Source organism: Myxocyprinus asiaticus, chromosome 3, assembly GCF_019703515.2.
Source record: "Myxocyprinus asiaticus isolate MX2 ecotype Aquarium Trade chromosome 3, UBuf_Myxa_2, whole genome shotgun sequence".
In the NCBI taxonomy this organism is placed as follows: Eukaryota; Metazoa; Chordata; class Actinopteri; order Cypriniformes; family Catostomidae; genus Myxocyprinus; species Myxocyprinus asiaticus.
The window spans coordinates 37577446-37591077 of NC_059346.1; the positions used below are offsets into that span (position 1 = coordinate 37577446).

The window sequence follows — 13632 nt, forward strand, 5'->3', positions numbered from 1 at the left end:
TAATAAATGTATTTATTGAACATTGCGTCTTTTAGCATATTGCTGTAGCCACTGTTTTATATAAAGCAATTAGCTACTAGTGATTTACCACAGTTAAGGGGGTTTAACAGCGGTGCATTCTAGTAAGTTTACAGTTCATCTACAGTCATTTACTCACTCATATCATAGAACTGTTGCCAGAATGCTTCCATCCAGCACTGTGCGTCCTCTCTGCTGTCCGCCGCAAGTGTGTGCGTCACCTCCTCTCCTCCATATTGGTTAGTGATACAGATATTCTGCGCCTTGCTGTGAGGGTCCTTCTCTGCTGCTCGTATTCTTGTCTCCTATGATAAAGAGATGCGAAAAAACAAGTGTGTGTATATATATATATATATATATATATATATAGAATAGAATAGAATAGAAGAACAGGGAGCCCTGCAGCAGATGTCATGGCCCCCACAGAGTCCCCCACTGAACATCGAGTCAGTCTGGGATTACATGAAGAGACTGAAGCAACTGAGACAGCCGGAACACATAGAAGATCTTTGGTGAATTATCCAAGGTGCTTAAAACATCCTATCTGCCAAGAACCTTAAAAAAAACTATTTTCACTATACAACATTTTTCAAAAGTGCCTAAAACTTTTGCACAGAACTGTATATTATACTGTATATATAAAATTCTAACAAATCAACAACTGATAGTTTGACACAATTAAAATGCCAAAGAATGCCAAGTTCGGTGCTAAAGACAAGTTTAATTTAAAAACAAACAAACAAACAACAACATCAAAAACATCCTAGTAGTTACAGTTGACCATTATTATAATAATATCAAGTGCAATTCAATACAATAATGCATAATTAACCATAGTAATAATATCAGAATAATGTATAATTGACCATTGTCTCAGGCAACCAAATTTCTACATAGCTGTTTATTTGGTACAGTAAGTAACCATGCAATAAATGGAATGGCATAAAGTCAGACTGTCGTTATTGCAAAATAAACCCCTTCAGGGTGATACATGACAACTCATGGTCTTAATCAGCCTTTTTTTTTACATTCTGAACTGTACATATGTAGTTCTTCATATGTACAACACAGTTTTTTAAGTGAAATAATCCAGCAATATCTGAACTTTAGAAAGATTCCTTTTGCGGTATTTCTCTGTTTTTCTCCTACACGCATTTTTGCAGTCTTGAATAGTCATTAAAGTTACAACCAATAGGTGGTAGCAGAGCACAAGTGAATGTCCAGTGCGCCGCAGTCAACTGAGAACTGAGGAATGTGCAGACTCATAGTGCAGCTCTCAAAAGGTTCAAACAATCCCTTTGTGCTCATGACATGCATTTCTTTGGGACACTGAAAGATCCAGACACCGTGCACGACAAACAAAAGGTCTTTTCATAACTAGTGACACAATGAAGAAAGTTCTGACAGCAGAGTGTCTCATAACACTGGTTAAACATCTCTTTATAAAAGAGCAGAATCCATGATTTCCAATAATGCTGTTATGAGATTCATAACGTAAAACGTCTCATGATTTTTCCAAAGCCCCTGATACCATGTGCATAAATGAGTGTGCTTAATATAGCCAGAACATGACTGAATGTGGCTTACTTTGTTGATACCAATTGTTAAGACGGGCTCCACCTTGGCCTCCATGTCTTCTTTTTGGTGATAACAGAAGAGATTTGTCCCTTTTAAGACACCATAGACATTTGTCCAGCCTTGTGGCTCACCTCCGAGCTTAAGAAAGGAATGAAACTGTTAGCCCAAGAAAACTGACTATGATATGAAATTGTGTGTATGTGTGTATTTCTCACTTTGACTCTTAGGCAGCCACTCATCATCTGTTGTGTCATACAATGAGGCTGAGCAGCCAGACGACAACATACACTGCCATAAAGAGGCAACCAGAAAGAGCACTCCTCTGCAGTGAGTGAGAGAGAGAGAGAGAGAGAGAGAGAGAGAGAGAGAGACAGTGTTCAAAGCAATAACACTCCTAAAGCAAAAAAGAAAGTTGTATGATCTAACAAAGTTAGAAACTATTCCAGTAAACACAAGCTATTCAAATTATGCCAAGGTGGCACTCTACTGTAAATAAACTATCATTTGCCAGACCGTCCAACCCACACGCAGACTGCCTGCAGTAACTCCTCGTATATAAAGATGGTCGTGAGCACCTCTTATAGGCTTTTTACACATCATGGCTGGCCATTCAGGGACGTTTACGAGCGTGACCCAAACACAGTAAATCTGACAGACTTCGACAATGCACACACATGCATGGACACACGCACACATGCACAAACACACTCTGTAGGCCTTTAGATGTATGGTGTCTGTAATTTATTACCTGCAATGTGAAGAAAACTAGCATATCATAAAACAAATGTGCTTTAAATAAAATCCCAGAGACACTTGTGTTACAATCTCTAAATCAAACAGACCACTTTATCTCACTTCACATCTTTGATAAAATAATTTTGAGTGAAACATATAACATACACAGTGTTTCGACATGTTTTCAAATAAAAAGGTACTCATGTTCCACGTCATTCTATTTGGAACGTTATTCCCAGTAATATTTTTGAGTCCATGTAATCTTTAATCAAAATATAATTACTTACTCTTCCTCAAAATTACTTTTCTACTTATGTCACTGATGCCACAGAGGGTATCGGATAATGTCAACCAACAGTCAAACAGCTATGCAGGCATTGTTTTAGCAAATCAATATTCAGATATGGCTAAATTCTGGTATGTAATGCCCACTTAATAAAATAACCGCCCTACATGATTTCTTGTTGAATATCCCATTTCACACAGAAATACGTCACATTACAGAAGTGAAATGGGTTGCGAACAGGGATTTATATTGACTTTAAAAACAGGGGTTTTAATAAAGTAGTGGTAGAAAGAGAGGAGGAGAAATCAGAGAGGGTATGGCAGCTCACCATTTCCTGTGATGTTGAGGTCATGTGTGCGGAAGCTGTCTTGGACATGAGAGAGATCGAGGGTTGTGTGAGCCAAAAGGTGATATTTGGGCCCCCTGTAAACAAACATATAGACAGAACACACTGAGAGAGGGGTGGGGCATATGTAAATATATATAAAAAAATAAAAAAAAACTCTCTTGCTTTCTCACAACACCAATCCACAAGGCCTTCACATTCACTGTGTGTCAGGTACAATATTTTATGTTTGTATGTAGGTAGTTGACATATAACATGTCCATGATTATCAACCAGCATCAAAACTAATTAGGTTATATATTACATATACAGTTGTGCTCAAAAGTTTGCATACCCTTGGAGAATTGGTAATATATGTACCATTTTTAAAAGAAAACATGAGTGAGCAGGCAAAACACATTTCTTTATTTCTTATGGGATTCATATTCAACTGTAGGTTATAACAGAATGGCACAATCATAAAACAAAACATGGCAACAATGAAAAAAATGTCTGCATACCATTAGTTCTTAATACTGTGTTTTGCCCCCTTTAGCATCAATGACAGCGTGCAGTCTTTTGTAATAGTTGTCTATGAGGCCCCAAATTCTTACAGGTGGTACAGCTGCCCATTCGTCTTGGCAAAATGCCTCCAGGTCATGCAAAGTCTTTGGTCATCTTGCATGAACTGCACGTTTGAGATCTCCTCAGAGTGGCTCGATGATATTAAGGTCAGGAGACTGTGATGGCCACTCCAGAACCTTCACCTTTTTCTGCTGTAACCACTGGAGGGTCAACTTGGTCTTGTGCTTAGAGTCATTGTCGTGCTGGAAATTTCCAAGAGCATCCCATGCGCAGCTTTCGTGCAGAAGAATGCAAATTGTCTGCCAGTATTTTCTGATAACACATGCTGCATTCATCTTGCCATAAATTTTCAAAAGATTCCCCGTGCCTTTAGAGCTCACATACCCCCAAAACAACAGTGAGCCACCACCATGCTTCACAGTGGGGATGGTATTCTTTTCACTGCAGGCCTTGTTGACCCCTCTCCAAACATAGCGCTTATGGTTGTGACCATAAAGCTCTATTTTGTTCTCGTCACTCCAAATTACAGTGTGCCAGAAGCTGTGAGGCGTGTCGAGGTGTTGTCGGGCATATTGTAACCGGGCTTTATTTTGTGGCATTGGCGCAGTAAAGGCTTCTTTCTGGCAACTCGACCATGCAGCTCATTTTTGTTCAAGTATCGTCGTATTGTGCTCCTTGAAACAACCACACCGTCTTTTTCCAGAGCAGCCTGTATTTCTCCTGAGGATACCTGTGGGTTTTTCTTTGTATCCCGAACAATTCTTCTGGCAGTTGTGGCTGAAATCTTTCTTGGTCTATCTGACCTTGGCTTGGTATCAAGAGATCCCTAAATTTTCCATTTCTTAATAAGTGATTGAACAGTTCTGAATGGCATTTTCAAGGCTTTGGATATCTTTTTATATCCTTTTCCATCTTTATAAAGTTCCATTACCTTGTTACGCAGGTCTTTTGACAGTTCTTTTCGGCTCCCCATGGCTCAGTGTCTAGCCTGCTCAGTGCATCCACGTGAGAGCTAACAAACTCATTGACTATTTATACACAGACACTAATTGCAATTTAAAAAGCCATAGGTGTGGGAAATTAACCTTTAATTGCCATTTAAACCTGTTTGTGTCACCTTGTGTTTCTGTAACAATGCCAAATATTCAAGGGTATGTAAACATTTGATCAGGGCCATTTGGGTGATGTCTGTTACAATTATGATTTAAAAAGGAGCCAAACAACTATGTATAATAAATGACTTCATATGATCACTATCCTTAAGTAAAATACTTTTATTGATCATTTTTGCATGATCAGTCATATTTTCAAAATCAATGCCAAAATTTCACAATTTCTGCCAGGGTATGCAAACTTTTGAGCACAACTGTTTGTATAAGAGAAACTGTACATCTTAGGTCCTGTGGCTAAACATTTCTATTAGGTTCATCACTATTTAATCATCCTTTGCTTTCACTAGTCTATTTTAAAGGCATAGTTCACCCAAAAATTTAAATTCTGTCATCAATAACTCAGCCTCATATACCCTTTGTTCCAAACTCATGAGACTTTCATATGATGTCATACAAGTTTGGAACACCATGAGGGTGAGTATATGATGACAGAATGTTCATTTTAGGGTTAACTATCCCTTTAAAAAGTCCTGCAGTGTGACAAATACATTTTACGAATGTGTGTGTTTCTACACACTCACGGTACAGAGGGTACAGGCAGCAGGATTGTCGCTCCTCCTCCATTGCTGGTGGGGCTACAGGCTCCAGGGTCCATGGCCGCCCTCATTTTCTTTCCCGCTGACCTGCCCAGAGACGAGCTTAGCTTGCTGGCCAGTTTCCGTGATGTGCTGCCTGCTGAGTAGTCCTCTTCAGAACAACAGCTGTACAGCTCCACCCGCAGCTCGAACCCTGGGCCTGCCTTGTTACTGCACACAGAACACACAGTTAAATAATTACAAACTCACTAATAACTGACTAGAGACACAAACATGTCACTTACATCAGCTGAAATATAAAGAGGGGAATATTATTAACATTTAATATTAAAGGGATAGTTAACCCAAAATGAAAATTCTCATCATTTACTCACTCTCATGCCATCCCAGATGTGTATGACTTTCTTTCTTCAGCTGAACACAAACATGCTTTTTAGATTTTTTCTGAAGCTCCAAAAAGCACATAAAGGCAACATAAGAGTAATCCATATCACTCCATATCACTCCAGTTCCATATCTTCAGAACCAATAAAATGGGTGTGGGTGAGAAACAGAATACTTAAGCCCTTTTTTACTGAAAATCTTCTTTTGTTTTTGGCAATGCACGTTCTTTGTGTATATCACCACCTACTGGAAGGGAGGATAAAGTAAATAAGGACTTAAATATTAATCTGTTTCTCACCCACGCTTATCATATCGCTACTGAAGATATGGATTAAACCACTGGAGTCTTATGGATTACTTTTATGCTGACTTTATATGCTTTTTGGACCTTCAAAGTTCTAGCCACCATTCACTTGCATTGTATGGACCTACAGAGCTGAAATATTCTTCAAAAACTCTTTGTTTGTGTTCAGCAGAAGAAAAAGTCATACACATCTGGGATGGCATTTTTGGGTGAACTATTCCTTTAATAGAAAAGTACATATGTGCATTTATATAAAGTATACACTTGGAAATTGTAATTTAAATACATTATTTGGCAAATTTGAGCACAATACGACCTGTATCTGTAACAAAGACATTTACAAATGTGAACAAAATGTGACTACGCTTTTATTTATATACATTTATGTATACACACTTAAATGCAAACCAATCATAAACATTTGGTGGTCACACAAAGACTAAGCATGTGTGGAAAATTTAAAAAGCAACCAATACTAACAAGACAATTGTGTTGTCAAAGCAGATGTCTGTGAGGGTCCTGTCCACCACCACCATGTCTGTGTCAAAGATCTCACCACCCAACTGCAGTAGACAGAAGACAGCACACCGATGCAGCTCTGAGAGGGAGAGAAAAAGATAGATAGAAAGAAAGAAAGAAAGATAAGTCTGATTGCTTTGAAAAGTAATAGCACACCACTCCTCAACAACTCACATGATTTCAAGTATCATTAATGTCCGTAGGACAGAATTTAATGCCTTAGCAAACACCACTAATTGTCACACACCAAATCCAACACTACATAAGACTGATATAATGTTGTACTAATCCTAATAATTTCTACAGCTATTTAAATAGCCTAATTGCTATTATCCTAGATGCATTAAAAGAAGAATGCACATATGCAACCTTTTCCATGAGAGAAAAACACATACAGGTGCATCTCAATAAATTAGAATGTCGTGGAAAAGTTCATTTATTTCAGTAATTCAACTCAAATTGTGAAACTCGTGTATTAAATAAATTCAATGCACACAGACTGAAGTAGTTTAAGTCTTTGGTTCTTTTAATTGTGATGATTTTGGCTCACATTTAACAAAAACCCACCAATTCACTATCTCAACAAATTAGAATACATCATAAGACCAATAAAAAAAACATTTTTAGTGAATTGTTGGCCTTCTGGAAAGCATGTTCATTTACTGTATATGTACTCAATACTTGGTAGGGGCTCCTTTTGCTTTAATTACTGCCTCAATTCGGCATGGCATGGAGGTGATCAGTTTGTGGCACTGCTGAGGTGGTATGGAAGCCCAGGTTTCTTTGACAGTGGCCTTCAGCTCATCTGCATTTTTTGGTCTCTTGTTTCTCATTTTCCTCTTGACAATACCCCATAGATTCTCTATGGGGTTCAGGTCTGGCGAGTTTGCTGGCCAGTCAAGCACACCAACACCATGGTCATTTAACCAACTTTTGGTGCTTTTGGCAGTGTGGGCAGGTGCCAAATCCTGCTGGAAAATGAAATCAGCATCTTTAAAAAGCTGGTCAGCAGAAGGAAGCATGAAGTGCTCCAAAATGTCTTGGTAAATGGGTGCAGTGACTTTGGTTTTCAAAAAACACAATGGACCAACACCAGCAGATGACATTGCACCCCAAATCATCACAGACTGTGGAAACTTAACACTGGACTTCAAGCAACTTGGGCTATGAGCTTCTCCACCCTTCCTCCAGACTCTAGGACCTTGGTTTCCAATTGAAATACAAAACTTGCTCTCATCTGAAAAGAGGACTTTGGACCACTGGGCAACAGTCCAGTTCTTCTTCTCCTTAGCCCAGGTAAGACACCTCTGACATTGTCTGTGGTTCAGGAGTGGCTTAACAAGAGGAATACGACAACTGTAGCCAAATTCCTTGACACGTCTGTGTGTGGTGGCTCTTGATGCCTTGACCCCAGCCTCAGTCCATTCCTTGTGAAGTTCACACAAATTCTTGAATCGATTTTGCTTGACAATTCTCATAAGGCTGTGGTTCTCTCGGTTGGTTGTGCATCTTTTTCTTCCACACTTTTTCCTTCCACTCAACTTTCTGTTAACATGCTTGGATACAGCACTCTGTGAACAGCCAGCTTCTTTGGCAATGAATGTTTGTGGCTTACCCTCCTTGTGAAGGTTGTCAATGATTGTCTTCTGGACAACTATCAGATCAGCAGTCTTCCCCATGATTGTGTAGCCTAGTGAACCAAACTGAGAGACCATTTTGAAGGCTCAGGAAACCTTTGCAGGTGTTTTGAGTTGATTATCTGATTGGCATGTCACCATATTCTAATTTGTTGAGAGAGTGAATTGGTGGGTTTTTGTTAAATGTGAGCCAAAATCATCACAATTAAAAGAACCAAAGACTTAAACTACTTCAGTCTGTGTGCATTGAATTTATTTAATACACGAGTTTCACAATTTGAGTTGAATTACTGAAATAAATGAACTTTTCCACGACATTCTAATTTATTGAGATGCACCTGTACATGTGGAATTCTGAGTCGCATTAATCAACATAATGTCACCTCTTTCAGTTGCTGTAGGCACCTTATGCTAAACTAAATTTGTCACAGTTGTCTGGAAAAGGGTTTTCAATGCCAGAGGGCTATGCTGGGCCTGAATTTTTCATAAATAAATGTGTTTCGTTATCTTGGCAATGCATATATTGTATGCACAATGCATTTAAACAGTTTTCCATATTGTGTGCATCTCTTTGTATGTGAAATATTTACAACAGCTTACATGGGTTAATAAGATTCAACATTAAGTATTCTAAAGAGACTGCAGTGTTATTTAACCTGCATATCAGAGTGAAGAGGAAAAACAGATTGTTACCTCCTTTGTTCTTAAAATACTCAGTGTCCTTCCACATTAGAGGTATCCGAAGATCTGCAACACAGAGGAGTCAGAGGTCAGATACAATCAAAGTTATTACACACACACGCTGGCTGTCACTCAGTGTCAATCAAGATCACAGTATGCCACAAACACACATCTGCTATCTTATGGCAGACTGGCAGTCAGTATAAATCACCATTATCACACTGGCCCACCCACTACATCAAGACTACATTCATCAATTCAAGATCTGTGTAATTAGGAATGTTGTAACTGCAGCAGAACTTCATTAAATTCATAGGAAGAGGCCATTAGGAAATAATTAATAGGATAATGACTGTAGAAGATAGTTGGTGGAAACATGGAGGTGTGAGGGAACATCAGGAGGATGAACAAAATAATAAACGTTCTGGATGCATTTATGTGTCGACAAAATGGTGTTACAGTATGCATACAAGTAAGGTTTGCATTTGTGTGTAAGTGACTGCAAAGTGAGGGTATAAAGTGCTCTATAACCACATAATGTCATCTTCATAATGTCATAATTACACCATTTACAAAGTATCTCACTGTGGGTCTCCAACCCAGATTGAACTGGGAACTCAAGCAGTTTGAACTGGGAGTTAATAGCATGGGGTGTTAAGAGGGGGGTTGGTTCCTCTAAAAGATGCAGACAGTGAGGTGGGGAGGACGACTCGTAAAACAACCCGACAGCAGACTAAAAACACAGGCGTTGATATATAAAACAGCAGGTGTGTGATTTGGTGCTCAGACACCCACATAAATAAACTGGTGAGCATGATTTACACATATACACTACCAGTTAACAGTTTGGACACACTTACTAATTTCTTTATTATTATTTTACACATTTTTAATGAAATTTCCAGCACGACAATGACACTAAAAAAAAGTCATAAAAACGATCAAATAACACAAATGGAAGTATGGGAATGCAGTGACCAATACAACAAATCTAAACTACCTTGAATTTTAGTGTCTTCAAAGTCGACTCAACACTCTTTACCTAGATTACAGTTCTACACACTCTGGGCATTTGCTAAACCATATTAATAAAGAATCGAACTGGGATGCTTTTTTAACAGTATTGAAGGACTTCCTATGTATTTTGGGAAACTTGCTGGCTGCTTTTACTTCTGATCCAACTCATACATTTAAAAAAATTGTTTTTATTAAATTGTTGTTTTGTAAAGGAATTCATACATAGGCACACTTCAGTTTTGTCTACAAAACTAATTTCAAGCATTTGAATATAAACCTTTAGATTAAAAGTTCATGATTAACATGATCATGAAGTGAAAGAACAAATTCAATGAGTCCAAACATTTGACTGGTAGTATATTACAGAATCAAAAGTAATACAGAATCAAACTCAGGGTTAAAGAAAATTACGATGCACTTGTATTGGGTTCCTGATTAAAAGAACAGACACTATTATGATTACACAGCCACTATACTGTACAGTATATACAATTACACAACCACTTGTATGCACACACTTGTGCACACAAAAATACTCTATAATATTAAATGAATCACAAGTAGCTGTGAACATACCTGAAATGGCTACTTTGCCTTTACATGGGGATCGGTCATCCATTGGTCCTGCATCAGAAGACCTGAACACAAACACATACAAAAAAATCTGTTCTGATCTGTTATGTGATCATAAGGATAACCTAGTTATATGTGACTAAAATAAAGCACGCTCACACCATCTTTAGGGTGACATGCTGAGATTCTGACACAACATTTGGGATTAAGCTTGTCAAATGGGCGACACTAAACTAGCCACACTGAACTCTCTGACCTCAACACTATTTTGCACTGAGAAGGTGTCATGTGCTTTGTGGCTGTCAAATTTGCTCTAGTTTAGTCTTAGAAACATTCTGCTATTTTTAGTAAGAGCTTATAGAAGTGTTTGTTGCACTGTAATGAGGAACTTAGAAACTGTTCGATATACTTGTCAAAAAAAGGTTGAACTGCAGTTATCTACTGTGCATATTTTGATTAAACATTGGTTATATTTGTTAGCACTGGCTTTATTCAGTGTTGATAGTATAATGGAAATGTTTTATCCAAAGCCACTGGCCTATTATCTCATTTAGCTTTTTATAAAGTGTTTTACATCTTAGCCAAAGTTTGTTAAGATTTCACAAACTGAACTAAATAAATTTAGGCTGAAATAAATAAAAAAGTACTGAAAGTGACCTCTGACCTGCGTGCGACCCGCTGCATGACCTGCGCTTCCTTCATGCGCTGGAGCTCGGACATGTAGGCCATGATGCGGGCGTTGCAGGTGAGGAGACTCTTGGAGGCCTCCAGTGCCTGGTCCCTCTGAGAACATGCAGCAAGCAGCTTACACGCCCCCTCACGCATCCGGATCTCATAGTCGATCTTCTTCTGGATGTCACTGTCCTAGACAAACCATAGAGTACTGTCAGGGTTGTTGCATCCTTTTCGTATTATGTTGTTACCAGTTAAAGATAGTTTACTCCATGCATTCTAGAATCACAGGTGACATGGCAGGCTTATCATATACCATGAACTGAGATACATTGTTGGTCAAATACACATGCATTGTATGCATTCAGATACATTAAAAGTGAATAGTGACTGAGACTAACATCTCCTTTTGTGTTCCACGGAAGTCATACAGGTTAGAAAGCATAGGGCTGTAAAGACAAAGAATGCACTTAAGGGTAAGCAATTACTATGTGCCACCCAGCTAGCATACAGTTCAAACCCCAGTCATGTGGCCGTCTGCTCTGTAATGGACTCTTTCGTCTCAATGCAGTGATGTATGAAATTGAATATGGAAGTTAACAAGCTGAAAGAGATGCTCTGGTTTCAGTTTACCCCACACTGAATTATGTAAGGGGAGGGAAGAAGAAAGGAAGAAAAAAAGAAGGAAAAAAGAAAAGGAAGGTAGGTACGTATGTAGCTAGGAAGGAAGGAAGCAGAATGAAAGAAGAGGAGGTAAGGCATTTACAGAGAAGATTTCCAATTGGTGAATATAACCCACTGTCATTAAAATTGACTGGAATGGGGCTTAACGTTGAGTGCACAAGAGAATAAATGAGGAAGAGAATATGGAAAATTGAGAGAGATTTTAACCCACAGTTACCACAGACTTTGGAAAGAGTAGATAGTATATTTACTTTAACACAAATGAAAATGAGGCTTTGAGAGTGCAGTCTAATTTTCACAACCCATGTTTTCCAGTTCATTGTCAATTGCCATTTTGAAGGAAGCCAAATGTTTCATCTGCTGAATGACTGATACCCAGTTGCACAACAGCACAACATATTGAACGGACGGTTCATCCATCACTCAGTCATTAGTTCATGTTAAATTAAATATGGTGTCTAATCTGAAGGTCTATTTTAGCTCCTCCAGGCAACTGACCCTTCGCTAAGCCCCATCTTATAAGCGTTTCTGCCAATCCTGTCTTAGCACCTATTGCTGGGCCACCATTACTCTGACACACGTTTGTTATTTTCCAATGAGAGTCTATGGGGGTGATGTGTGTTTGAGCAGTTTTAAGCGGATTTTATCAAAATGATCCAAAGCAATGTAAAACACGATGTTGCTGTGTCACTTGTAACAGTGACACGAGGCACCCAGAGAGGATACACACAGTATTTTTTCTTTCTTTAAATTTTTTTTAAATTTAAATAAATGTTGAGAAGAGCATACTATGGAATGAAATGTAATAGCCCTCATTCCCAAATGAACATGAATAACATTAGCAAGGACACCTACATTTACTCCGAGGTAAGTCAAAGCTAATAACATAATTAATTAATGTATTGTTTCAAGTCTTAGTAAAGGCGATTAGTAAATGAAAGTTCACAGCATCATAGTGGGTGTGTTATGAGAAATTATGAGCAGTTCTGTTCACTTACATTAATGTTATCAGGTGTGAAATCGCCATCAAATTATGCATTTTTCTTTTCAAATGACGGTGATAAACATTTGCCTCTGAGTCTCTGCAGTTTTCAATTTACTGTGTAATTTAAAAATTCCTTTTACATAAAACATCAGATAAATATGCCTTACAATGCATAACTTGAGAATATTATCCATTTCTTTTATGAGAATATTTTGCCAAAAAACGCTCCGTTGACGGCAATCTCCCATTCATTCCAATGGGAAGTTCTGCAGAGCTTGTCAGAGCGAGCGACTGTAACCAAGTGGGGCAGGGCTTAGTGAAGGGTCAGTTACTTTAGGAAAATGCCGATATGCTATTCTTATATCTATTTCAGTCAGGACCAATTCCGTTAAATGAATACTTGACTATAATGCTTGAATTAATACTTTTATTCACGTTTAGACAATTGATGCAATCTGTTGGTGTTTGTGGTATGGTTCTGTTCTGGGCAAACTCTCCTCCCATTCATGTAGCAATGCATGGACAGAGCAGGGTGTACACTGAATAAACCACAACCACACAGGGGTACCAGAACAGATTCAGCAGAATTATTACAATGTATAATGTTTTTTTAACATTATGGTACAATCCTTCATTGCATAATAGATTGAATTGACACTTAATAGAACTTCAAATACTGTATATCAAGTTGGTAAATCAAGAACACAGTGTAGATAGAAATTCCAAACTGCCAATCAATTGTAGTCTTAGAGCACAGAACAATGAAACAGATGTAGAGAAAATTAAAAGGCAAAGCTGCCATACAAAGGTGTAGCTGGGGATGGAGGAGGGTGTTAAATGCAGCTTGCATCCATTTAATGAAAAGGCTGCTAAGGCATGAAGCGACAGAATTGTATTGGTAGATGTCTTGATCAGCTGAGCTTGACTAACGTGACCTGTCT

The 13632-nt window shown here is 38.3% G+C and overlaps 1 protein-coding gene across 8 annotated transcripts in view; it reads right to left on the reverse strand.

The window, feature by feature from the left end:
- Nucleotides 1-13632, reverse strand: part of LOC127424551 (rhotekin-like) — a 118859-nt gene that overhangs the window by 3573 nt on the left and 101654 nt on the right. For all 8 annotated transcript variants that reach the window (XM_051669900.1, XM_051669908.1, XM_051669935.1 and 5 more), the window contains 9 exons: nt 11015-11214; nt 10354-10415; nt 8773-8826; nt 6404-6521; nt 5221-5445; nt 2946-3040; nt 1812-1918; nt 1606-1734; nt 158-323 (listed from right to left, as the gene is read on the reverse strand). In XM_051669900.1, coding sequence (XP_051525860.1) covers nt 158-323; nt 1606-1734; nt 1812-1918; nt 2946-3040; nt 5221-5445; nt 6404-6521; nt 8773-8826; nt 10354-10415; nt 11015-11214 — 1156 coding nt within the window. The remainder of the gene's footprint in view (nt 1-157; nt 324-1605; nt 1735-1811; nt 1919-2945; nt 3041-5220; nt 5446-6403; nt 6522-8772; nt 8827-10353; nt 10416-11014; nt 11215-13632) is intronic.